Source organism: Pteropus medius, unplaced genomic scaffold (genome assembly GCF_902729225.1).
Source record: "Pteropus medius unplaced genomic scaffold, Ma_sr-lr_union100, whole genome shotgun sequence".
Lineage (NCBI taxonomy): Eukaryota > Metazoa > Chordata > Mammalia > Chiroptera > Pteropodidae > Pteropus > Pteropus medius.
The window spans coordinates 4,207,276-4,234,545 of NW_024340701.1; the positions used below are offsets into that span (position 1 = coordinate 4,207,276).

At 44.1% G+C, this 27,270-nt stretch overlaps 2 protein-coding genes across 5 annotated transcripts in view; both read right to left on the bottom strand.

The window, feature by feature from the left end:
• BEND5 (BEN domain containing 5) overlaps window positions 1-11,496 on the bottom strand; it is a 48,924-nt gene extending 37,428 nt beyond the window's left edge. The window contains exon 1 of one of the 4 annotated variants that reach the window (XM_039885638.1): window positions 11,114-11,496. Coding sequence is in view for 1 of the 4 variants with exons in the window: in XM_039885637.1 (XP_039741571.1) it covers window positions 11,114-11,339 (226 nt within the window). In the remaining 3 variants the exon portion in view is untranslated. The remainder of the gene's footprint in view (window positions 1-11,113) is intronic. The other 3 variants (XM_039885637.1, XM_039885639.1, XM_039885640.1) reach the window with 3 other exon arrangements.
• AGBL4 (AGBL carboxypeptidase 4) overlaps window positions 1-27,270 on the bottom strand; it is a 1,011,660-nt gene that overhangs the window by 213,301 nt on the left and 771,089 nt on the right. The gene's annotated exons all lie outside the window — the stretch shown is intronic.

Here is a 27,270-nt window from a genome sequence, read left to right on the forward strand (position 1 = left end):
TAATGTTGATGAGATGCCACAGGAACCTAACTCTCAGTCTATATCAATTAGGCTACGGTTAAAAATGGGTTTCGTTATATACACTGGTTCACCGCAGTTCCAAGAACCTATCAAGGACATTAAGGGAGGACTTACAATACATACCTTCTCTGCAGCCTATTTTCTTACCAAGTTGAAATCATCTGCTTTGAGATCTACCTTCCTCACTGGATTATGAGTAACCTCAGGGCTGGGCCCATGTTATAGGCTTGGCCCTACAGGAAGAACTCATGAGACAAAAATGTTTAATGGAAGAATAACAAAAAAAGGAGCTTGCACCAATAACCATATGAAAAGATATTCAAAATCATTAGGGAAATGCAAATCAAAAGTGAAATGAGATACCACTTTCACACTCACTAGGATGGCTATAATCAAAAAAAGAAAAGAAAAATGACAAGCGGTGGGAGGACGTGGGGAAAGCGGAGCTCTTGTTACATTCCTGGCGGGACTGTAAAATGCGGCAGCCACTGTGGAAAACAGGTGGCAGTTCTGGATGAAACAGTGAAGATGGTTGCAGAACACTGTGAATATACTAAGAACCACTGAACTGTACATTCTTTAAAATGGTGAATTTTATGTTATGCGAATTACACTTCAATTAAAAAATAGGCTACCACCAGTGCAATGTCTACTATCTAGCAGATACCACCATAAGGGTCTTCACATAGTTATTACACCTCACATCAACCCTGCAATTAAGTATTATAGGCCACGGTTTTTTCCACAAAAGGAGAAATGAGACTCAAAGAAGGCCTTCTGGCTACCCAGAAAGAAAGGTGCAGAGCCAGGATTTGATCTAGGTCTCTCTGCCTCCCAAGTCCCAGCTTTATTCTCTCTAAACACATCCCTGAAACATGGCAGAGCCAGAGCAAATGCTGAATGAGTGAATGAAGGCAAGAGATAAGGACACACAAATTCCCCAGCTTGAAGTTCCAAGCAGAAGACCACTTTACTCCTGGTTCTCCTACCAGACCTGTCCGTCCTCAGCAAGCCCCCAGAAAGCAGGAACTACCTCCAGGCACAACAGAAACAGATTGCAGCTAGTCCTCAGAGCTTGAATGGGTTCTCTGAAAAGGCAGGCTGAGCGCTACAGGAAAGTCTGAAGTGACAGGAGTATGTTCCAGAAGGGACTATAAGCAGACAGCACCTCTAATCTCAAGCCTCCTAACCTGGATCCTGGCTGCCTTGATGCCTGGCCAAGGGAATCCTAAGGCTCCTCTGAGAGCTACCTGCCGCCTGGCTCCATTCTAACGCTCAGCAGTTTCTTCCTTGACACACGCTTCCCGGATTAAGGAGACATGGGGCCTCTACTCATCCTTTTTTGTAGCCAGTATACACTTACTGAGCCCCTGCTCTGGGTTGAGTACTATGCTAAGTAGTCCTTGTCTTTTGGACTCTGACAACTAATATGTACCAAGAACTCCAGCCAGAACGCAAAGTTTGACTTCTTGAGGGACGCTGGCTCTCAGAGGACAAATCCCTGGCCTCTGGGCCTTCCTAACTCTAATCCTGAATTGAAGGTGACGCTTCGCATCCATATCTACACCACAGGAGATTATTGCTCATTCAGTGTCATCACAAAAGGTGGAATAAATGAATGGGAGAGGGAGGCCCAGTCCTTTGAGTCAGATGGTCCTGGTTTGGCTCTGCTACATACTAACCGTGGCACATGGGCAAGCTACTTAACCTGTCAGAGTCTCAGTTTCTCTGCCTGTAAAGCAGGGATAATAAACTGTTTTCCAAAAGACAGTGCGCATAAAGCACCAAGCACAGTGCCTTTCTTGTCATAGGTGTCCAATAAATGGCCGCTGTTAGGATGCCCTTGTGGGTTATGTGCTTGGCTTTCATCCCATGTAAAGAGAGCCACTGTGGGTATCCGACACAGACTGAGACATGATGAAAGAGATGTTTTAGGAAGATTAATGTGGTAGTGGCAAGCAAGATGGATGAAGTGTGAAGAGGAGACTAAACACAGGGTGACAAGAAGCTGTAACTCTTAACCGGTCATATTAATGAAGGTGAACAGTGGTATGTCTCATCTAAGACAGCAAGTAACTTCATGGAGCATTTTAATGTGGCTTTGGAGTACACTTCTGGTTTCGAATTCCAGGAAACCGCGGAAGAAACTAGCAGCTGACTCAGAAGGATGAAGAAATCTCTAGTCCCGCGGTCCCCAACCTTTCCGGCACCAGGGACTGGCGCTCCTATGAGAATCTCATGCCTGATGATCTGAGGTGGAGCTGAGGCGGTGATGGGGAGCGGCTGCAAACACTGATGAAGCTTCCCTTGCTTGCCTACCGCTCACCTCCTGCTGTGCAGCCCAGTTCTTAACAGGCCACGGACCAGTAGAGATAACCTTCACTGGTTCTGATTTCCTAATTCTTTTGTTTCCAGGGCAAAGAAAACCATTAAGGATTTGGACATCAACTATCTTCTCCTCCTTTCCAGCTACTATGAAGTCAGCTAATAGCATTGATCCATTCGACAAATATTAAGCAAGCACCTATTATGTGCCAGGTCCTGTGCCACATTCAATACTAATATCACTATACTTAATCCCCATAATAATTCTATTGAAGCAAAAATTGAGGCTCAGAGAGGTGAGGTGGCTTGTCTAAGACATAAAGCCATTAATTAGCAGAGCCAGAATTTCAAATCATGTCTGCGTAACATTCTTGTCATCTGATTATCTTATAGGAACAAGAGAAAAATTACCGAGTTGCCATAACTTAAGTAAAAGGCACATATACAACGGCTGGTGAATCAACACAACTTCTGAAGTGCCCGCCTTTCTTCTAAGGTCTTGCCTATATTCTAGGAGAATGCTGTGATAAATTCCCAAATCGAACTAAGCACTATACAAATATGACTTGTATGCCAAACTCCTGAACTACAAGCTGATCAAGGCCACCAAGCTCTAAATAATCCTCAAATGAAGTCCCTATTTAAAGCTATAAAATATGGTAAAAGCTGCTCTTCAAAAATATAGAAGAACTTGGTATTTGCTATTAACTTGAAAGAGACAAACATCCAATTAAACTGGGGGTGGGGGTGGGGGATGAAGGCATGGTAATAAGCACGCAGTGTTTTAGAAAACAGGCAGTTGAATAAGAAATCCAGTGCAAGTCTGTCTTCGCAAGTGAAGACAGCCCTGAAGAATTCGCAGTATACAGTTAAAAAGAAAGAGGTGCTGTCTTGACTCCGTTTTACATATAATCATGCTAGATAATTAAAAGAATCTGTCAGAGAGTTTAATTTGGTGTGGGTTTGTTAGCTACGATGAAATTCTGAAAGGCTAAACATAAAATGTTTTACAAAGGTTTGGTCTTGTTTTAAAAATATCTATATGCAAGTTTAAAGTTTTCATCTGTTCAAAAATCCTGTAAAGTCTTATGTTTGCATTAAAAACAGACAAGACACAAAGAAGACACGCACATTGCATTCTCTGGCCTACGGTGTTTTGTTTTTACAAAATTCAGGGCACACAAAATTCTCGAGTTTCAAGGACTGTATCCAGCCAAGACAACAAAAAAGCAAGCCCCGCTGTGGTATGGCAGAAAGAAATCAGGAAAACTAGTTCGAGGCCTGGCTCTGTGACTAACACACTAGGTGCCCAATCACATCCTCTCCATTTTCTTTTCTGTAAAACCTAAGGACTATACTAGAACCTCAACAGGTCCCCTGCTGCTGGCCAGCCACAGGGACTTCCAGGTCTCTTTCTCTTCTATGTAGTGCAGGTAAGAGCAAATGATCTAATCCCCCCAGGTGGGCACACGGGAAGAAGAAATGTCCTGCCGAGGCCTTCCAGTGTGGGGAAGAAGGAAACGCTAACCAGGTTTCGGCGGGTGGCCTCGCTCTCACCCCACTGCCTCACCGGCCTTCACACAGGGCACAGACGAAACTAGGAACCTCCGCCTGCTAATTCACTGTCTAGCTGCCCTCATAGGCTTCACCAGCCTAGTTCCAGGGTACTAAGTGGCACCAGCATAAAGTCACAGAGGGGCAAACCATGGGGGAGGGCGGATGGTAAGCCTGTCATGAAAACACAAAAGTTAAATTTTAAACTTGTCTGCTCCTTACCTGTGTGCTTGTTCTTCCAGGTCACTCTTTTCCACAAAGGGTGGTACCCACAACTGAGAAAGCCGTTCTCTCAGCAACTCTTAGCCACTGTAGTCCTTAAAAGCTGCCTTTGTTTAATGAGTACCTACTAAGTGCTGGACACTTTTCCATAGTACCTTGCTAAATAACATGGCTGGCAAGGTGATTACTATCTCCACATTACAGATGAGCACCTGAAACTCAGAGAAGTGAAGTAATTTCTCTAAGGTCACACATCTTGCAAGTAGCAAAGTCACAGTTTGAACCCAGACTGCCTGACTTCAAAGCCTATCTAACACTTCCTCCTTGATACTTAAGGAAGTGACACAGAGGTTGTATAACCACATTCTCTCATAGGGCAGGACTCTATTTGAGAATACCCCTGACCTGCTTGCCACCTCTGGCGACAGGGAGCTCATCACCAAGCTGGACTCCCTTTCCACTGCTCATCTCCTCTCTGCTATTATTACATTGCTCCCACCGAGCTCTATCAACTCCATTCTCTGAGCCTAACTCTGCTTTCTGGACCCCAAAGAGCAGGTCTGATCTTTTCTCTGCCGGGGCAAAACCCAGACATTGAAAACTACTAAAACATCATCCCATGCAAACCTTTTCCTCTCCTGCTTGTATATTTAACTGTCCTGTCCTATCCTATGTCTTGTCAGTGAGCTCAGAAGAAAGAGTAGTTGTTGTGTAGTTAAAGGAAACAAAAGCAAGCCTAGATTTGAGACCCAAAGGCCTCCCTCCTCATTTGATTTCCAGGGCACCCATCTCTCTTGGTTATCTCCTGATTTCACTCCTTCCCAGTCACCTTTCTGGGAGCTCTATTACTTTGCTGAGCTCTTTAAAGGTGGTGTTCTGAAGAATTCTCCCCTGCATGCTTCTTCCACTCTGCACCCTCTCCCACTGTGACCTCACCCCTCCCCTGGATAATGACTTCCACATTGAGACCTTTGGCTCAGTTTCACAGTGCTCTCCTTAAACCCGGGCCACGTGCCTAAGTACTCTCCTGGAGTATCTGTCCAGATGTCCTGTAGGCCCCTAAGATTCAACACGTTTCCATCTAGACTCATCACCTCCCCCTCTAAGCAACTACTCCTCTAGAGCTAGAGGGTGAGAGCCCAGACCACCACATCATCAGTACACACGTCACAACCTGTTGGCTCCTAAGTCCCATGGGTTCACCTTCCTTAAGACATCTCAGATCCATCATGACCATCGCCACCTTGATTTGGGCATCGTCCTTTTTGACTGAGCTGACTCGCACTTCTCCACAATCCTTGTGCATGTGGGAAGGCTTTGCCCATTGCCTGGCACCTACTGCACCTACTAAACAATTGTTTGAGTAGCTCCTTTCTCCTGGGATAACAAGGAGCCCCGTCTCGATAAGGCTATAGAGTATGTAGACATTCCTAGCACTGGTGAGTCCTAGGAACCTGGTGAGTGCTTAATGAATATTTAGTAAATCAGTCCTTTAAGGTAAAAAACAATGCCTATTCTTCCTCTTGCGTTTCCCTAGGATAAGGCAGTATCTGCAGAACTTAAATGAACCAGAGGAAACTTCTTCAGGGTAAGCATGCCTTTCTGGTAAGCATTTTAAAGTAAAAAGCACACACATCTTCTCTCCAAGGAGTTTAAAAGACAAAACAGGTAGGCATAGTGGAAAGGGAATTAATTTTGGAGTGAAAGATCTAAATTTGAATTCCACATTTTTGGTGTGTTTTTAAAAATAAAAACTAGTATGTTCTTGAATAACAAAACATCACAAAAAAGGGCAAGACCTAAGCCTGCCTGGGGCATTTTTTCCTTTCATCCTGTGAACCAGAGCTCTGAGGTACTCGGTTACACATACCATTTAGTTATAACAAATATGTGGTTTTTGAACAAGACAAATCATACCAGACTGAACCTTCAACGGTTAACATTTTAGTAGAATCTGCAACAGATGACAGCAGGCAAGTTCCAATCTTTGCTCCAACATATATCAGTAGAACATGTCAAAACCTAAATTAAAAGTTTTTACTCGCTTTAAAAAAAATAAATCCTTTCGTTGGCAGTCTCCCACTGATGACATGCAACAATCTTTGCATATGAAATTGGCTAGTCCCCTGCTTCGCCTCTAACTTTGTAGACATTCCAAAGCATTTCTGGAGCAAGTGATCTATTTGGACCAACAATGACAAGCTGGGACCTGAGCCCTGAATGAGCTAGAATTACCAAAGCGAGAAGAACGTGGCTTTGGAAGCTCTTCCTCCCAAGTGTGGGGTTTCATCTAGTCGAGGGAGTGATAAAGAATGCTGACTTTTTCCAGATGAACAAAGTTGAATGATACCTTAAAATCCCACCGCATGTTTATGTTACTGCTAAAGAGGTTCCTGCCCCGCTCCCCAATTTCTCTTCCCAATCCTAAAATATGCACCTGTCTTCCCAAAGTTCCTGAGTTCGACATGGGCTAACCGGTGTGGACTGCGTGCCAGGCACCACGGATACAGAGACGAGGAAGGCAGGCCTCGTCCTAGAAGACTTCACTGTCTGGTAGGGAGACAGGTACATTCGCGACTAATCAAAACAAGACATGAAATGCTAAGATCCATAAGTAAGGAACAAGCAAAGTAAAAGGAGAGCTCTGAGGAGGGACAGTCTTCCTTGGGGGACGGAGGGTAGACTAGGAAATGCCCGAGGCATGTATTTTGTCCACTCTTCTACCACAGCCCTCAGCTCGCTGGACCACAAACATGTCACACATCTGCCTTCCCCACTGGAAAGTGAGCTCCGTGGGCAGAGAACCCATGTCAGACAATGATTAATCCATCCCGGCTGGCTCAAAGGAGAGCCTGAGGGTGTGTTCTCAAGATGGCATTAGCTACCGAAGATCTAGGGGAAGCTGAAAGAGTGGGAAGAACTGGGGAAGTGAGGCGGGGCTGGGGCCGCTGTGGAGGTTGGGCTAAGAAGCTGAAGTTTTACTCAGTACGCAACAGGGAGCTGCAGAAGGTTCTAAGGAGAGCAGTGAATTGACTAAGACTGTGCTTTAGAAGATTATGCTGACAGCAATTTGGAAGACAGACTGGAAACAGGGTGACCAACTGGTTTAGAAGAGTAAAAGCTGGTGCTGGCCTGAATGCAAGCAGTGGTAGCGGAGCTGGAAAGTAAAGACTTAAAAGATACACTGCAAAGCCCACCTAGAAATGGTCCGTCCCTTCACTGTGCTCCCCCAGTGCTGGCTTCTCCCTCTATTTAGCACTTACGCTGGGCCCTCAGACTACATCCTCCCTGAAGATGATGCCAATTCTTCTTCATCACTCTGCCCCAGACAGAAACCCTCCACAAAAGGGCCTGGAGAGTTAGCTCGTCTTCCCTGGGTCGTACTGTCGTTTCAATCCTAGTACCTCGGACATGCTGGTGCATTGGTGTGTTCGCGTATTACAGCCCTGGGCCTGGCATATAGGAAGGAGTAAGGGAACAAAGGGAATTCAACACACGTAAATAATAATAATACCTAGGTGCCTGGATAGAACAGCACAGAATTTTAAGACTCTGAGCCTGGAGATACCAGTTATGACCCAGTAAAAAACACAAAATTCAATACTGTGAGCCCCAGGAGCAGGCTAGATTGCAGTTAGATAATGGTGAGCTCTCCTAATGGGCAGCTCGCACTTTCACAATCTGTTTGGCAAATAAATGCGAGGAAAGGAAGACCACAGTCCGAAGGCAGGCCAAGTCCTGAGTTACGTGGACTCTCCATGGCGGATGGGAGCTCCCTTGAGATCTCCTCAGGGAAATGATAACTGACGGGGGCAGGGCAAGGGGTGTGCGCTGTGACGGGGAGGCTTGTGAGAGAGGAAGAGAAAGAGCAGAACGGGCTTGAAAACTCAGAGACTAAAACTGTTCTCTGGCTCGAAACTTGCCTCGAACTGCAAGCTTCGTGGACAGTTCTTGCATTTCCTTTCACTCTTTTCAAACACGTTATGTAGCTGATAGAAACATCAGCTACTCTACAAAGGAGGTTGCCAAGTCGGGGCCTGGCATGGTAAGACCTGGGTTCCAAGCCTGGCTTTGCCATTTACTAGCTGTGCGCAAACAAGTCTCTGAGCTTCAATGTTCTCATCTATAAAATGGAAATAATAACAACGGCAATCTCTACTAATGGGGTCACAGGGAGAATTGACAGATAATGCACAGGCACGCAGCAAGACTGTGAATAAAGATGTGTCTGTTTTCCTTGAAGTGAAATCACAATTTGGCGAGAAAAGGGCTATACCCCAGGGTCTGACACACACTAAAACTAACGTTTAAACTACCATGGGCTAGAAAAATGAGAAGCCCCAGGGCAGTTGGCTTTGACCTTTCTTGAGTATGAGGAGAGGTCCACTTGAAGGTGATTTTGGGTTGGCCTCGGCAAATACTCAGTAAAGTAACACGCTTCTCACCAAAAGCCATAACGTGGCCCTGAAACTGCCACTGACACCATGCTATTGGTGCCAGACAGGGATTAATTACTCATGGCAAATTCACAAACATAAAGCCATCTCTGCCCCCTCTTGAGGGCTCACATCCTCACATTTGGTGCCGCAACACAGTGGTATTTACATCTAGGCGATGGCAGAAGATGAGCTCTTTAAGATGATGTCACTGCAAGCCAATTCTCAGAGCTACCACATTTGACTCAGATGGGGTTTCAGGACACACAGAAGAGTTCTCCCTGGATAAATGAAGTCCCAAACCCACCCTGGCCCTTCCAGTCAGGTCTGCAGCCAGGGCAGTGGCTCCGATTTAAAAATTAACCAGCTGAATGGAATTCAAAATGTGGTCTAGCTAATCTCAAGTTGGTCCTTTCTTTCTCCTCGCAAGGAAAAAAACCAAAAAAACAAAAAACAAAAACAGCAAAACAGGAGAGGTGGGGGAAAGTGCTTTGCAACTCGTTTTGCTCAAACTGGTCCACGCTTCTTCTCTGGATATACTCTGCCAGTTTCCAGATGTTGCCTACACTGTTGTTGTTCTTGTTTTTTAAAATAACCCCAGAGATTGATCAACATTCCAGCTTAAAGGATGAATTATCTATATTTCAAGATTCATGGTCCTCAGACCAACAACTACACATGTCTTACTTAGGAGGATTTCCACTGATTTTTAAAATCAGTCACTGGGGGCTGTCATCTGCTAAGCAGACTCTGAGCAGTGCTTGAAGAGCCAAGCACAGTATTTGTGTTTGTTGAATGAATAAATGGATGAATGGACAATCTCTAGAGGAAAACAGCCATTACACACTAGACATACACACCACTGACTCCTTCTGACCCACATCATTTCCTCTCTCCTAAGACCCTTCCAGATCTAGGAGTATAATGCAATCATCAAAAAAGCATGCTTTCTGTTCTTCTAGCCAAAGGGAAGCTAAGGTTACAATCTAGTTACAACTTCCTCAGGTCTATACTCTGGGGGAATTAACTCCTAATCCTTTTCCTTGTGTAATTAAAAGTAAGCAAACAAACAAAATAAAACCTAATCAGCCACAAAGATTTCCCTTTTCTACATACTTCTCCTCATTCTGCTTTTCTGGCCCCTGTACCCCAGGACTTGTCCAGGATGTGGAGAGGACAGTCTGCCGAAAAGGGCCCCGGGTGCTGATCAGTTTCCAGTTCTTTCACTCAGCTCCTGGAAACCTACTTCCCAGAGGCAACATGAGGTGCTGGAAAGGAACAAGTAATGAGCCAGAGATCTAATCTACTGCTAATTTGTGATGGGACCCTGGGCAAGTCACTTCTCTGTTTCTCATCAGTTTCCTATTTTAAATATATGCTAGATTGCTCTGTTACTCTAAGTGTGAAGTTGGAAAAAAAAAAAGAGATCTCAAAAGTACAAAATACTAGCAATATCTTCATTCATTTCCTAACCCCTGGTCTTCCCTTCCAAGTGGAAGGCAGCATGGCTCACTGTCTCTGTCTACTCTAAGGTACACCCTCCTTACCAGCAGTAGCTAAAAGGCTGCTCCCCCAAATGGAAGTGATACTTCCCTTTTCCTCTTATGTCTATACCCAAGCCACCTACAATAAGCTGGAAAGAGGGTCCACTGCCTTCTCTTTACAAAAGAAAAGGTACTTCAGGATGGCAGAAAGAACTTGGTATAAGAGGCTGAAGGTGGGGAGAGGGTCTTTTCCTATCACCAGCTGAATCTCAGGTTCCTCATCTGTCAAATAGGAATGAGACCATCTGCCTGGCTTAATTTTCAGGGCCCTGGAAAAGCAGGAATGGGACGTCTGGTCTTATCCTGACCTAGAAACTCTTTTCTGGCCCTCAACTTTCATTCAGAGAGCCTTCTGGGAGATTCAAAAGTGGAGGCTGGGGGTGGTTGAGGGCCACTACTTGGCCAGGGAGGGGCCAGAGAGAGTGATGCCCAGTAATCAAGGCCTCCTCATCCCGTCCAATGATGGCCTGGATGGGACAAGTATGTCATAGCCTCCCTCTGTGAAGAGGGACTCCCACCTAGAAGAGTCTGACAATATCTGCCTTGCCTCCTCACTCCCAGGAGGTATCAAAAGGGCCTTAAAGGGAGAGAGACGGATAGCTGTAGAAACTTAAGAGACCTACGGAGCAGAGGAGAGGAACTGGATGAGAGGTAAAGAGAAGATGAGAGAGAGAAAAGTGCAAACAGGCAGGGAGAGAAAGGGAGAGTAGAGCCAAGATCCGGTAGAACAGACAAACAGAAAGAGGAGGACAGGCACAGAGAGATGGAGACAGACTGACAGCGCGGGAGTGTCGGGGAGGCGGGGAAGACAAAGGGGACCATCCGGTATTTTTAACTGGTCTGGCCTTTTAGAGACACCCCGTCCCCCAAAGAAAAACCTAAGGTGCGGGAGGAGGAGGCCGGCGCAAGCAGCGGCTTTCCCCGGCCCCCTCTGCCCCAGGGCCAGGCCCCCTCCCTGGGTCCCGGCCCCAGCCCAGGTCCCACCGTCCCCCCCGGCCCCGGCTCGCTCACCTGCCAGCGCCAGGATCTGGGCCTTGTGGAGCAGCAGCGCTCCCCAGTCGCGGGGGGCGCGCGGGGGGCTCTCGGGCCCGGCGCCCAGCTCCTCTGGGCCCCGGTACACGGCGTACACCTTCTGGTTGTCAAAATCCAGCCGCGAACGGGGACTGAAGTCGCGCACGCACGACACGGGCAGCGCGTAGCAGACGTTGTCCTCCAGGAACCGCACAAAGGCGTACATGGTGGGCGCCGGGGGCGGGCCCCGGTTGGGCCGGTGAGCCCGCGGGGCGGGCGCGGAGGTGGGGACCCGGCGGGGGGCGCGAGCCTCGCGGCCGGGCCGGGGGGCGGGGCGGGGGCGGCTCCCCGGCCCCGGGGTCCCCCCACTGTTATTGTTCCTGAAAGCACCGCTCTGCCAATCGGCTGCTCTGGCCTGGGCGCGGAAAAAAGAGGGAGGGGAAAGGGGGGCGGGGGGCGGACGAAGGGGGTTTGGAAGCGCACCGCCACTTGCAAAGTCAGACCCGAGCAATCACAGCCGGAGCGCGTTTCGAGCTGGGAGGGGAAAGGGCAGAGCGACTGAATTGCAATAATAATGATAATAATAACAATAGCATTGCAGAAAAAAAAAATGCATTGACTACAAGTCGCGCTGCGGGCGGGATTATGTTGCTACAACAATCGCGCTGCAAAACAAAATTGCTTTGCAACAAAACTGCATTGCAAAGGCGTGGAGAGAGTGTGAGAGAATGAATGTGTGTGAGTGGGTGGGTGGGGGGCAATCTTGTTTGGATCCGTAACTGTAAACTTGCACTTCCAAGCGATCAGAATTTCGAAGTGTTTCAGAACATTTTAGCCACTCCTCTCGGCCTCTTTAGTTCGCTTTTCTTTTCTTTTCTTTTTCTTTTTTTTTTTTTGCAAAACTGCCAGCTCCTGCTGTGGGAGGGTCCTTCAGCCAGAAACGTTCCCTGAGAGCTGCCAAAGTAGTTATGAACAGAACTGGGTCTTATCTGGGATTTCCAGTTGTATCAGCCGGCTGGGCTGGTGGAAGGTCTGTCAAGGGCTGCTCTGAGCCAGAGCAGCAGTGGCACCTCTCTCTCCTGCAGTCTTCCTCCATTGAAGCGCCCCTCCACAACATGCCTCTTTCTGAACTGGCACCAGCTGGAATGAAGTGGGAAGGGAAGGAGTGTTCTGAGGAAGTCAAGCGGAGGGCTGGCTGGGCATTTCTGGAGCATCTTGAAGAGTTCAGGGACTCTGGAATAGCAGTCTTGGCTCTGTCCCTAATATGGTAGGCAGAAGAGATCCTGGAGGGTTTGGGGTCCTCCCAGTCAGGTCATGAACACCAGCTGAAAGAAGGCCAACTGGGCTCTGCATTCAGAGGAACCCCATTCCACATCACAGAGGGCCAGCACCCTCACACTGATGCCACTGAGAGGGTGGGCTTTGTATCAAATATGGCTGTTTATATCCCCACTATGTAGCACAGACTTGGCACTTGGTAATGACGCAATTAATTTTGAGTGAAGAATAAAATAAAAATCTACATTCACCCAGTCATCCAGTCATTCATTTGTTTATTCAAGCAAGCAATCTTCATTGGGTATGCACCACAGATTCTGGACTAGGTACTGGTCGTAGAGATGAACAGCCAGGACAAACACCTGTATTCCTTGCAAGTATTAGGTATCAGAACTTGAGTCTCTGTGTTGGATTCCTATGCCAAAATTAGGTCACTACATGACAAACACACCTTCCCTGTCCTCAAAATCCTTACAATCTGGTCTGGGAGTATTTAAAAAGTGTAAGTTATTATGTTATAATGAGAAGAATATTCTCATAGAGGAATTCTTAATGGAGGTGACAGACTCAATTAAATGTTATATTTTTAAAAATTCATTTTAATAAACTCAATCTGTAAGAAAAACAAAGGCGCCAAAATGTTGTTTTTTTAGTAGTGAGAGATGGTTTTGTTTTCCTTTGTGTTTTACATTTGTATTTAACTATTTTCAGTAAGCAGGTATTACTTTATAATCAGAAAGCATTAAGCATCATTTTTTTTTAAAAGCATGGTTCTCACATTTCAGATAAGCTACACTAATGATGAAGTAGATAAACCAAACCCCCAAGTTATTTTCTGTGATTTGGGGAATATGTTATATAGGCGAACCCCATCATCATACATCTCGCAGATCTAATGTACAGGTCAGGCAAAGTTCCCTTAAACCAAGCCTCTAGTATATATGCGGTGACAGTCAGACACGCCCATGAGTTGTTCTGCTGCAGATGTTGGTCTTACGTTGCCCCACACACATGTGGAAAACAAGAGGGACAACTCTGAGTTGTTCTAACAGATTTACCTTCATAATTATAATTTCTTTGGACTAATCTTAAGTGACTTTTTATTTTAAGAATACATTCCTAAGGTTGTCAAGGGGAAGTAATGTGTAGCAAGACTTCTGATAATTCACAAGATGGATCATGCACAGTTGGCCATATTTAACGAAAGTCCATGAAGCTTCAAACTATGTTTGCAAAATAATTTAAAGTAGCACCATGGCCAACTGCCCATCCCATCTACATGAGGGGAACCCCAAAATATGTTATTAATCTCATCTCTTACCACCTTCCTGGACACAGTACACTCTAGACACATTAAACTATTTGACGTTTCCCAAGACAGCATGTTTTATGAGGTCTCAAGCCTTTGTGCTTGCTCTGCCCTCGTCCTGGGAAGTCCTTCCCTCTGGAGTGCACAGTGACCTCAACTTCCCCTGAAGACCAGCTCAAATGTCATCTCCTTTGTGAAGCCTTCTGTAACCACCAACTCTCCTCACACACAGGCAGTCTCTTTCTACTATTTTGTCTTAGCCCCTTTTATCTTCTCTCATTAGAATGAGCCCTTTGAGGGATGACAAAAAGGCTGAGTAACCTCAGCATCCCAGGTTCCTAGCACAGGGCTGGGGAGTGAATGCTTATAGAACGAATGCATTAAAGAAAGACATGGAGCATGAATAGCAAACCTCTTGTATGGTTTTTCTGAAAAATCGTCCCTTCTTTTCAGAGTTGGAGCTGAATCTCAACTCTGTCTTTCCCATTCCCAGTAACCAAAGGGCAGGACACTAATTCCACTCCTTGTAAAATAGACACATTCATGAACATATTAAATACCACTGCACCCACAAGTTCAAACAAGTTCCCCATCCAAATCAGTGTAAATAATTCTCATAAGGGGGAAGTTCCATGTCTCAAGAATCCAGAAAGAAGAAGCGAACAATGACACGGATGCCAATAGTGTAAAAACAGATTCAAATAAATTTTGCATTTAGATGCAGAGAATGGATTCTAGAGAAGATATGGCAGGTACAGGATACTCAAAGAAACACTCTTGGGCAGCTTAAGAGCAACTGAAAGACACCCAGACTTTCTGCTTCCCGTGTGACTCTCATTGTTTTTCTTTTAACACAGCTTCATCAAGAACCTACTAAGCGCTTCCTCTGCCCTAGTGAAAACTGAGTCAGAGTACCTCTTTGACCCAGATTACCACAGCCCTAGGCTTTACACATACCAGAAACTCAAGATGTTGATGATTCATTGATTGGCAAGTAAAGACAGTTCTAAAGTACAGATTTCAGAGGCGGTTAAAAATGTTAAGTTCAACCAAATCACGGTTGAATCTTCTCTTCAATATCTCTGCCAAATGGTCATCCAGATATCTCTTATCCAGCTCTAAGATCAGGAAGTTTACTACTACCCCTGGGACACTACTGACTGTTAGAAAGGTCTTTCTTACATATACTGAGGCAGAATCTTGTACCTTGTAGCTGCCTTGTCAGGTTTACCACCAAGAGTCTCGTGTCAGCCCTTCGGATGAGGGAAAATTTTGGATCCTGTCTCCTTAGGATCTTGTCTGTCTTCTGTCCAGACTTCTTTCACCTGTCTCTGCTCGTATAACCTGGGTTCAGTGATGATAACTGTGGTACCTACTTTTCCTCCAAAGTGTGCTATAAACCTTGCACGCCAGGCACCAAGTATCTATGATCTCAATTAATGTCATGCCAAACCCTTGAAGTAGGTCTTATTAATCTCATTGTAGAGTTAAGAAAATTGAGACTTATGACAAAGCAGTTTGGCTCTGGAAAGTATTAGAAGGCTTGGGGTCATATCTGCATTTTAGACATTTCGCCTAGAAGGAATGTGGGAGAAGGTTTAGAGGGGAGACTAGAGTGGGGAGTGGGAGCTCTATGATGAGGCTGATTGTCCTCTTCTTGCCCCTCCCCAACTCCCTCTTTCTGCAGGCCAAATGTGCTTTGCCTCTCATCCACGTCATTCTAATGGAGCAGAAAATGTACACATCTGGGGCAGCTTTGCAACTGCGCTTCCATTGTGCTTTCCTGTTCATTTTGCAGAGCCTTGGGTTAATGTCAGGCTCCTTCGGTTTAGCCAGCTGAAGCATGTTCAGTGGCAGCTGCGGGACTTGTGTTTCATATTATGGCATGGACTCCTCAACGTACTTGCAAAACTATTTTAAGGAGACCTGGATTCTGTGAATTTTTAAAGCAACTGGAGCGTGTCTTTTCAACCTCTCCACTAATGATTGACCACATTTTTTTTCATGAATTGCCTTTTTCCGGTGATATTTAATTTGACTTTTCAAGTATATGGTCTTTAAATTATTTATTTACTTATTTTTTACAAGTTTGCCCAAAAAAGTAACTTGCTGAGCTATGAGCTCAGGGCCACTTTCTTCTCGGGTTGATTTAAGGAAAAAAAATGCTGATACATGGTCAGGAGGAAGTAGAACCGTTGGGAGGCCAATGGTGGGCATTACCCTGAGCTGGGTGCTATAGCCCTAAAGCAGGGGTATCAACCCTGTGCATCCATGTAGATCCCTGATCATGAGGTCTGGTTGAGTATGGTTGTGGGGTTTGAGGCAGAGGAAGAGAGGGGTAAAGAAAGAGAAGAGTTGCATGTTGAACATAGTCTCAGAGGTTGGTGAACATCGCTTGGAGTTAGAGGGAATGCCAATTTGTCATGTAAGGGACAGCTTTGGAGGGCTAAAGAAATGTGGGCTTTGAGCTCAGACCAGGGGTTAAATCCTGACTTTCCCACATCTTTGCTATGACTTCAGGCAAGACAATTCACCTCCCTGAGCCTCAGTTTTCTTACCTATGAAATGAGGCTATTGAGACATGTCTTCTAAAGGGGTTGTGAGAATCAGGGCAGGAGATTTTGACCCTCTCTGTGTATCAGGATCACCTGGAACTTAAAAATTCCCACTCTATTGTGTGCCTCTGAGTTGGAAGATTTTAAAGTAACATGCTAGTCATATAGGAAACGTTTGACAAGTCATAGATATTATTATTTTCAGGGAAAATACAAAGAACTCTGAAACATCTATGTAACCTCTCTGAGGCACAATTTCATCATCTGAATATAACATACCGATGTGAAAAGAAGATAGTATATTTAAATCTTAGGCCCTGGATCCAAATCCTGGCCCAATACGTAAGGTCAATCTTTATTAAGTGTGTGGCCACAGACAAGTTTCTTAATGTTTCCAAGCTTCACTTTCCACACGAGAATATTAATACATACAACTTTATAGGGTTGTTATAAAGATTAAATAAGATAATCCATGTAAAATGCTTGAGACAGTGTCTAACACGGTGAGTTCTCAATAAATGATAGTTGCTACTATTATTATTAACATGATTATTATTATTATAGTTATTATTAGGAGAGTTCTTATACCTATGCTGAGAGCAGAGTACCCAATAAATATTTATCGAATCAAATTGAATATAATGAGCTGAATAACACTGATAATTATCCAATAAGCACCCGAGAATGCTCCCAGGAAAGTGCCATGTCCTTTCGACCAGAGCCTGTGGGCACAGGTTAAAGTCACCAAAGAAGCTCTTAGATCTTGCATGTTCAAAAATCTCTCAGACTACTGGCCTTTCCCAAACCTGCAGCAAACAATTCCAAGATACTGTGTTTGGGACCATTCACTCTTTCAAACTGACTTTGTTGAGTATTTTCTCAGAAGAAAAACCTATATGTATTATATAAAATGTAAAATACAGAAGCATTTATAACAATCAAAATCTTGTGAATGTGCATCTCGGCTTGACATTCAGATCAAGAAGACCATGGTCAAGTTCAACCAATCATATCTCAGCTACGTTATGATCTCACGTGGGTCACACAAAGGAGTTTAGTTACATGAATGATCTGAATCCAGGCATTTTACTCTGGGAGCAGTACAGAAGTCTGTCAGTATCCACAGGGGATTCGTTCCAGGACCCCCAGGAGATACCAAAATCTACAGATGCTCAAGTCTCTTATTTGGTATCCCCAGGAGATACCAAAATCTACAGATGCTCAAGTCCCTTATTTAAAATGAACAATGCATACAGTCAGTCCTCTGCATCCGAGGACTCCAACATGGATTGAAAATATTGTTTTCCATCCATGGTTGGTTAAATCTATGGAAACCCTCAAATATGAGGACTGACTGTAGATACTCTACATAGAAACAAAAGCAAATGAATTCCCAATGGATGTAGACCAAGAGAAGTTTATGAATAGAAGAGGGTGTGACATGGGAATAACATGTAAATTGGTTTTGAAAAAGAAACAAAAAAATTGGCCTACCTTGGAAGAACGCAACTCGCCTCAATTACATATTTCATCTAGGGGTCTACTAATTCTAGAAGCTACCCCTGGTTTCCCTTATTAAATTAACTCATTCTGTTGTTTTTTAGCTGAACTGTCACGTCCTCAGTAAAGTCCTCCCTGTCTTCATCCTCCCATTCCCCTCCAGAGGCTAGCTCGGGTCCCCGGTACATATTCCCACAGATCCTTATATTATTCTTCTTGGAGTTTATCATGGTATGTAATATGTATTTATCCTATTATCATTTATCTCTGCCACTAGATAAAGAAAATCCCACTAGAAGAGACTTTGTCTGCTTCACTGCTGTATCCTAGCACCTTGCCTGACATGTGGAAGATGAAACAGACGCTTGTTGAATGAGTCCACGTCTGAAACACAGACCTCGGAGGAGAGAAAAGCCACCAAAGTTGAGGAGGTAGAGGTGTCCCAACACCTTTATTTTGTCCTGAGTCCCACCTTCTGCTCGTGAGCGTTTCTCTGTTTCCAGCCTCCCACATGTCTGGCTTTCACAATTTGGCCCCCAAATCAATAAAAGCCCCTTTCGTAGTTCTCCCTTAGCACCACTAGACAGGTTAACATTTTCAATTGTTTTTCTAAATATAAAGAGAGAACAAAATAGAAATAATTATAAAAAATGCACACAGCAGAAAAATAGTCAAGTTGGAACTCACACAGAGTTGCCATTCACTAATATCAATAGTAATATAATAGGATCAAGAACCTTCGTGACACATCCATGAGCCTCTAAGAAACAAAATGGTGATTCCATCTTATCCTACAAGGCTAATCTTCCTTGTTGTTGCCTGGAAATCACTGACTCTCCAACGACCTACTCAGAGTGATTGCTGCCTCATTTCAGTATTCTGATGAGTTCAACATTACTTGGGATATAACAGGGCAAACTCATTCAAAGACCATTTGCTAGTTCTATGGTTACCATCTCTGCACATCTCAAGCAACCTGTGGCTCAGAATGTCTGCCCTTGACAGGTCCTCACAGGGTCAGAGTATACCGCACAATGTCATTCAGTCTTTGGCTTTTGTTTGATAACTCTGGGCTGCCATTCTGGGTCAGAGACACGAAAGAGAACATTCGTATAGATGGTTAAGTCATCTCAGAAGCACACAGCAAACCATGAACAACTGATTATTTTAAGAATGTCTCCTAACCACACCATAAATTCAGTGCAAAATCACAGAGTAATTACTGATTTCTGTGATAGGAACTGTACTGGTTGTTTGACATATGAGTTCCTTAAATCTTTTCAAAACACTTCATAAGGTCAGTATGATGATCTCCATTTTTCTGATGAGGAAACTAAGACTCAAATCGGTGACAGAAGTTGTTTATAGTCATGTGCAGAAGACTCGAGCTTGGCTTCTTGATCCAAAGCTCAGGTTTCAAGGGCTATGTAGGTATAGCCTTTACACCTCAGAGTTTCTTGAGGCAAAACACAGCTAACCTGTGAGATTTAATCCCTGCTCTGCTTTTCCTAGAAGTTTGAATCCCCACCTAGAAATATGACAACTAGATCTTATGGGAAAGTCTATATCTATTATTCCAAGCATCTTAAGCTTGGAGTATTTTTCTGAGTAATTATTCTGTGACTACTGATGATTTGACTATATTATCTGGGGTTTCTTAAATCATGTCCTCCTTACTCCAGAGACTGAATTTTTTAAGCACTCAGAGGTTTCCAACTGTTCAAGCAGACTCCTACAGTCTTATATACTCTGTTGATGTCCAGGAAGTTGGAACCTGTTGGGAATTGCCTGCTACAGCATAGCCTGTGGGGAGGCTCCTTTGAGCCAGAACAAAAGAGGACTAGAGAGCTCCAGTCAGAGATATCTCATCCTCCCCACTTCCTTCCGCCATTCTTACCCTGCTATTACTTGGAAGAATAAGAATAGGAATAATAGCAGTGAACCTTTGTGGAATGCTTATCTCATGCCAGGCTTTACAGACGTTTCTCATTTAATCCTCAAAACCACCTTGGGTTGTAAGTACTATTAGTGTTAGCCTCATTTGAAAGTTGAGGAACCAAAGGCATAGGATAAGGATGTTAGGTAACTTGCCCAAGGTCACACAAGGTGTAAATGGTGGAGCAAGGATTCAAACTCAGGCTACTTGGCTCTAGAGCCCCAACCTCAGACTTCTACCCCAATTCTGGCTCCCCCTGAGTCTTGCTTCAGTGAGGGCTATTTGTGCCCTTCTAGAAAGGATGGGGAGATGATGTGGCATTCATCTTCAAAGGGTCATATGCTGATTCTCTAAGGATGTCCAGATACCCTGATTGGTCCAGGTGAAACCCAGGCACTATACCAAAAAGCACCATTGGAATTCATTGGTATTTTCATCCAATGTTGTAGTGGATGGGAGTGTACTAGATTCAGTCCACAGTATAAAGAAGGCTTTCTTTTATTTACTCAAAACCAGTTTTTTTTTTCATTTAGTAGCAAAATAGGGCCACCTATTATGCTAATCAAAAAATCCTTCACTTCTAAGTTTTTATATTACGATAGGAAAATGACCCATATGTACAATACACAACACATATTCTGTTGATAGTTGTTTTTCAGATATTCCTTTAGTCCTGGTGGTAGGCAAACTGGAGTGCAGAATTTCAAAACCCTATCCCCTTCTTTATGATCAGGCGTACCTTTATTATCATGGGAAAAAAAACCGGCAAGAATAGAGGAAAAAGTGATAATCAGTTAAAGATGAGGCATTTTCTTTCTAAAACATAGGATGGACAGAAGAAAGGCACACGAGGGTAGGTGAGACTCTGGGTGGAATGGCCGGTCTCTGATCACTGAGCTCTGCTTCTGGCTCTGGGGCCCATTCTAAAGAGGTACCATGGCATAGAAGAGGTTACAAAGCACTATACAAAGTAAAATGTGCAGAGGCTTTAAACTCAGATTTAGGTTCAATTACTGCTCCATTACCAAAGTACTGTGGGTCCTTGGACAAATCTCTGACTCTCAGGTTTTTTAACTCTTCAATAGGGTTTTATAAGGTTGTCACGGAGTCTAACAGAATATGCCTGTAAAGTACCTCGCAGGCACAATGCCTCATACACAGTAGGTTCCAAAAACCATCGGTTGTCTTTTTCATTGTCATCTTCTGAGAGTCTCTAATTACCTTTTCCTTTCAGGAGGTCATGGGATAATGACAAGGCCAGATGCCCAGAAGCCAGTTATTTCTGGGTGCAGTATCAACCCTGCTCTACCTGAGTATTACTGCAGAGATGCCACTGCCATCCTTTCCTGGCCAACACTGGGGCAGTATGCCTTGTTTAAGAAAGCTGGGACCTTAGTAAGAACTGTACTTTTATCTTATGAAGTTTGGGGAATTGAAGTTGGGGTTTTATTGTTTGCTTTTAAAATCATGTTCAGATTTTGTATATTTAAAACATGTTTTTGGAATTGTGAAACATAGTGATCTCAATCGTAAAAAGGGATAAATTATGTTACGCATTTCTGTTCCCACTTCTGGGTTCTTTTTTTTTGGTCTCCTTGTTTGAATTTTTCTGTGATGCCCTGCCTTATGTCCTAACTCATCTGGGATACTAGCTGTGAAAATCTGGGCAACATTCTTAACTCCCATAAGACTGCCTCATTCATTCATTCATTCATTCATTCATTCACTAGTGGATTACTTGTTGAGGGCTTATTATGTGCTAGAAGCTCTGCTTAATACTTGGGATACAGTGGAAAACCAGATAGACTGAGTTTTTGTATCTATAAAGTGGGAAACTAAACTTAATCTTTTAGAATTGTCAAGAGGAGTGACTGAGATAACATATGGAAAAGAAAGAGACAAGAGGACTAAAATTTGTTGAGCTCCCTACTCTGTCCTTGGTAATGTTGCCAGGTATTTTGCATGCAATCCTCACGATAACTTTGGAAGGTAATTGTTGTTTTCCTTATTTTAAAGATGTACCAACTGAAGTTCAGAGCGGGGAAAGTGAGGGCTCAGGGCATGCTCTGGGTTCAAACCTGGTATGAAGTCCATGCAATTTCCACTTTGCTATGTTACCTCCAGTGGTCCCTGGCATATTGCTTAGTTATTCAGTTGCTATGTTAAGTTCCATCACCAACTCCATGCAGACTCTGGGAGGCTGTACTCTTATTCCTGCTAGCTGATACATCTCATAGTACCAATTGTGGTTTGGGTAGGGTAAGGGGTACTTGAATGGAAAATCCAAATCCTGTCCCCTAGTTCCTTAGGGAACAAGATGCAAACACTCATGAAAGGTGAGAGATGGGAACATATAGAATAAGCTTACAGGTTTAAACTTGCTGTTGAAATATGCAAACAATTATCAAGAACTCCAAGTCACCAGGGGAAGGACTCTGTGGTCCTCTGGCAGCCAGAATCATCAGCTTGGGAGATAGTTGGGACATGGACTCTTGGCAAGAGGAACATTCTTTCTCCCAAGCCAACCCTTCTCTGCTGCTGTGACCTTTAAAGATGAAATGTTCAAAACTCTATCTCTCTGACTCCTAACCACTCCCCCAGTGGAGGCAGACCTCAACTGCACAAACAACAAGGTACATTTTTCCATTTGAGATGTTCAATGTCCAAGGAAGAAAGAGTGTGCCAGGAAACATTCACTTGGGGCCTGCATACTTTCACAAAGCTGAAAGCAGAGTAGAACATGAAATCACCATGCTTAGACTTGGCAAGGGGGCTGCAGAACTGACCCAGGCTAAACAAGCTGGACCTAGGCAGCCTTTTCTTTTCCACTTCTCTGTTTGGACAGGTCACAGCAAGAGCACATGACAGATTCACTAGCATAGGAGCCAGACGAGCACTGTCCACATGGCTTCAAGTTTTTGAGCAAATCCTTACCTTGCCATGCCAGAGAGTGCTTGTTGCCACCGAGAAAACTTGTGAGGGTTACCAGAATGAAAAGACAGACACAGAAGAAGCAAAGCAGACCTATGCATGCGAAAAAAAAAAAAAAGGTAAAAGAAAAATATCTGTTCCTTGGCATAGAGAAATTTCATCCTGAAGGCTTTTTTCCCCCTCTTTTCTTGGCAATGTAATAAACACCTTAAAATAGAGTTATAAAACGGAAACAGATTCTGTAGAAGCAGGAAACCAAGAATAGTGACTTCAGTTTAATGCCCAAACCTCTCATTCTAGAGATGAGGAAACAGGCCAGAAGGATAATGATTTACCCGAAGTCAGAGTTTGTCTTTGACCAAGTCGGTACTGGAACTCAGTTTCTGACGGGATTTTTGTCCGCCCTACATTGCCATGCTTTCTCTTGATTATAGGGGAAAACCTTCAGTAAAAGGTGATCTCATCCATGCCCATGGCATTAGATAACTTAGTCCTAGAGAAACATATAATTCATCATTTTCAAGGTTTAGCCTCTCCTAGTTGTGAGGGGGTAGGAAGAGGACCTCCCAATTCTCTCCCCTTATGGGTCACCTTCTCCTTGACATCTCTCTCAATCCTGCTGCCATTTCCACGCTGCCCCCTGTGTATTACCCTTTATTCCCCCACTGCCATATTAAGGTGCTGTTGATTCTCTAGCAGTCTGACCAAAACATGAACCCAATTAGTTGCAGGGGGCAGGGAGGGGGTGGTGGGGACCGCTTTAAGTATATCTGAGGCAGTTTGGATTCCCAAAGAGGCTTGACTGAAACAAAGATGAAAGAAAGGCAGCAGAATGAGCTTTAAAACCAGACAAATCTGATTTCAAATCCCAGCTCCACAGCCCATTCCCTCTGCAGACTTGAGCAAGTCACTTGACTTCTCTGAAGTTTGGTTTCCTTATCTGTGGGATAAGGAGACCCACTTACAAGGCTGGTTGATATTATTAAATGAGAAAGCATACCGAAAGCATCTAGCATAGTAGGCATTGGTATACACAAAGCATTAAAAAAATTTGAATTAGAAAGCACAGGTTTATAGTCAATCATTCAAAAAATATTTCCTGGGCCACCTTCTCTGTGCCAGACCTTGTGCTAAGTATTAGGACAGAGACAAACAAGAAATGGTCCTTATCCTGTAGGAAATAACTTTTTCATAAGTTTTATGGGTTGAATTGTGTCTCTCCCTCTCCCCCCCACCCACCAAATATGTTGAAATCTTAATGCCTGGTATTTGAAAATGTGACCTCATTTAAAAATAGGGTATCTATAGATGTTATCAAGTTAAGACGAGGTCGTTAGGGTGGGCCCTAATCCAATATGACTGATGTCCTTATAAGAAGAGAAAAACATCATGTGAAGACAGAAACACATAGGGATAAGGCTATGCAACTACAGAGGCAGAGATTGGAGTGCTGCAGCTGTAAGCTAAGGGACACCAAAGGATTGACAACCACCACAAGAAACTAGGGAGAGGCAAGGAAGTATTCTATCCAGAATCTAAGAGGGAGTCTGGCTCTGCTGAAACTGCTTTTAGACTTCTAGCCTCCAAAACAGCAAGAAAATACATTTCTGTTGTTTTAAGCCACCTAGTTAATGGTGCTTTGTTACGCCAGCCCTCGGAAACTGATACAACTGGCGAACCATTCCAGGGAGCAAATGCAGTAATTGAAACAGAAGAAGTGGAAGAAGAGAGCGGATTGTGTGCAGAAGCAGAGAAGTGCAGACTAGTTTTGGAATTTTTAGTAAACTAGAAATGTTTAAGCATGCTGGAGCACAGTGCTGATATTTATGTCTTCTAGACCAGGTGTCCCCCATCCCAGGGCTGTGGACCAGTACCAGTCTGTGGCCTGTTAGGAACTGGGCCGCACAGCAGGAGGTGATTGGTGGGCCAGCCAGCAAAGCTTCAAATGTATTTGTAGCCGTTCCCCAGTGCTAGCATCACCACCTCAGCTCCACCTCAGATCATCAGGCATTAGATCATCAGGCATTAGATTTTCATAGGAGCACCAGTCCCTGGTGCCAAAAAGGTTGGGGACTGCTGTTCTAGACCTTCTTCTTCACCTTGATATCCCACAGGCATCTCCTACCCAAAATCTCCCAAACTGAACTAGACCCTTCCTTCTACCCTCAGCCATACCTCCTCCTACCTGTTCACCTCCTGCCTTCTCTGACCTGGTGAATGGTCCACTGTTCACCCATGTAGCCTAGCTAGAGGTCTCAGAGCACCTGTGTACTCAGAGCATCTTGGAAATTGACTTCCTTTTCGTCTCGATTTACACAATCATTTCTGAGCTTTACTATCTCTGGCTCTGATGGATTCTTACTTGGCACAAGCTCCCAACTCTCCAGCTGTGTCTCTGGGCCATAATCCTTCCAGCCAAGCCTCTCTGCCAGATAATTAATGATCTGTAAACAAATGCTTAATTGCACCAGGGGAGCACATATTTAAAGAAACTGAGTGATAAAGCAAAGGATCCTTTCTATAACATGAAGAATATTTCCCTCACAAACTCTCTCCCATCCTCAATTTATCACGTAGTCTGGATTTTCGTCTCACATATTAAATCTAAAGCTGTTTAACAGCAGGATCCCCCAAATAAAAGAACAACAACAAAAAACCCGCCCAAAGGACAGATGGGTATTATTCTGAGGTAGAGCCACATCAGGTGCTTCCTGAGACACTCATTTCTCTCTACATCCAGTCCCTTTGGCCTTCAGAGGGTACTTGCTAAGAGAAAGGAAATTTTGGCTCCTGGAAAGCAGGACAAGGAAATGTGGATTGATTAAGAATCTAACATGTGCCTGGCTCTTTTATTTATGTTCTCTTATTTTCCTCTTTAGGACAACCCAGGAACTGCTACCCACTATATAAATAAGAAAGTTAAGCACCTTTTCAAGCTAATGGGGAAACAACTGACTTGAAGGGTGCCTAAATTAAATATAACGAGATTATTGATCTAAGCATACTCTTCAAAGCTGTTTAGGTTATCTAGTCAGCTATATTGCCTTTTCAAAGTGGATATGAAATCCTCAGTCAAAGAGAATGCCCTCTGTCCAGTCATGCTGATTCCTCAAGAGTGGGTGGGCTTCCTGAACTGGGTGGGCATCTTGAGCTGGGTGGGCAAGAAGCCACAGTGGAAACTTTTCTGTTTGCTGCTGCCTTGGGGCCAGCAGTAGGTGCTGCTGTGGGAGGGGCCAATCCAGCCACATAAGCCCTTAGAGAGGAAGCACCTTGGCACATATCTGAAATTGAGCCTCCTCTAGGGAGTTTGAAAAGGTGGTTTTCATGCAGTTCTTAATGGCCCAGCTGTTCCAGAAAGAGGAAGCACAGCAACATTTTTAGAATAGTTAGTGGGTTGTGACAGAACCCAGAGACTGTACCCACAGCAACTCTCCCTCTGCTCATTTGTTTCAGACAGTACTGTCTGTTCACAGAGGACCTGCCTGGTGCCAGGCCCTGCGCTTTGCACCGGATCTTCCTCTCCCTCTTGGAGGGCCCCTTGTATCTGAGCTTATTCATGTTCGAGTCGTCCACTCATCTCTGCCTCCCCTTCAGTTACTTCCTTCCCTCCCCTTCTTCGCAAGCAAAACTCTTTGAAAGAAAGTGCAGTCCATACTTATTGTCAACATTTACTCACCTCCCATTCACTCCTTAGCCCCACTGCAGTCTGGCCTTCGCCTCTACTGGACCTGCTCCCCAAAGGTACCAGTGACTTACCGAATTCAAGGGCGCTTTCCATCTGTCTCAGCAGCATTTACACTGACCTTGACTTCTTTCAGAAACAGTTCTCCCCTTAATTTCAGTAGTCTTGATTTCCTTCCTAATTCTTCAATAATCCACAATCTCCCATATTTTAGATGTCAATATTTTTTAGAATTTTGCCCTAGCATTCTGGCCTTCTTATTCTGTGTATTCATGTACTTAGTGCAAACTTTTCTCCTGAGCTCCCAACACATACACATACAGCTGTTTACTAGATATCTGGGCTTGGAGGTCTAAATGGCATCTCAGATATTCCAAACTCATCTCTTCAAAAGTTTCTCCCCAAACCTTTCTCTATTTTAGTAAAGAGCACCATTATCCATCAGTGATCAGTTAGAGACCTGTGAGTTCTTGACTCTACCTGTCCTCCCGCCTCTGAATCATCCCATTAATTTTCTGCCATAAATATCTCTCAAATCTACCCATGTCCCTTCTTATCCACTATATTCCATTTTAATTTTTTTTCTCTGCTCTTAATCGTACTCCTCCCCAGTGCATTCTCCAAACCAGAGTGATCTTCTTCAAATGCAACTCTGATCACGTTACTCCTTTAATAATAAGACTTGCCAAAGGCTTCTCATCTATCTTCAGATAAAGCTCCATGTGACTTAAATCCTATATGGTGTATCCTCTATCGACTCTGGGCTCAACTCATGCTATATAGTCCTTCATTCTCTGCTTCAACCAAACAGGCCACCACCTGGTTCTCCTCCTCCTCCTTCTTATTTTAACTTTTTTATTTTGACATAATTATAGGTTTACATACAGTTGTAAGAAATAATCCAGAGTGATGTTATGTGCTCTTCACCCAGTTTCCCCCAATGGTAACCTCTTGCACACTACGGTG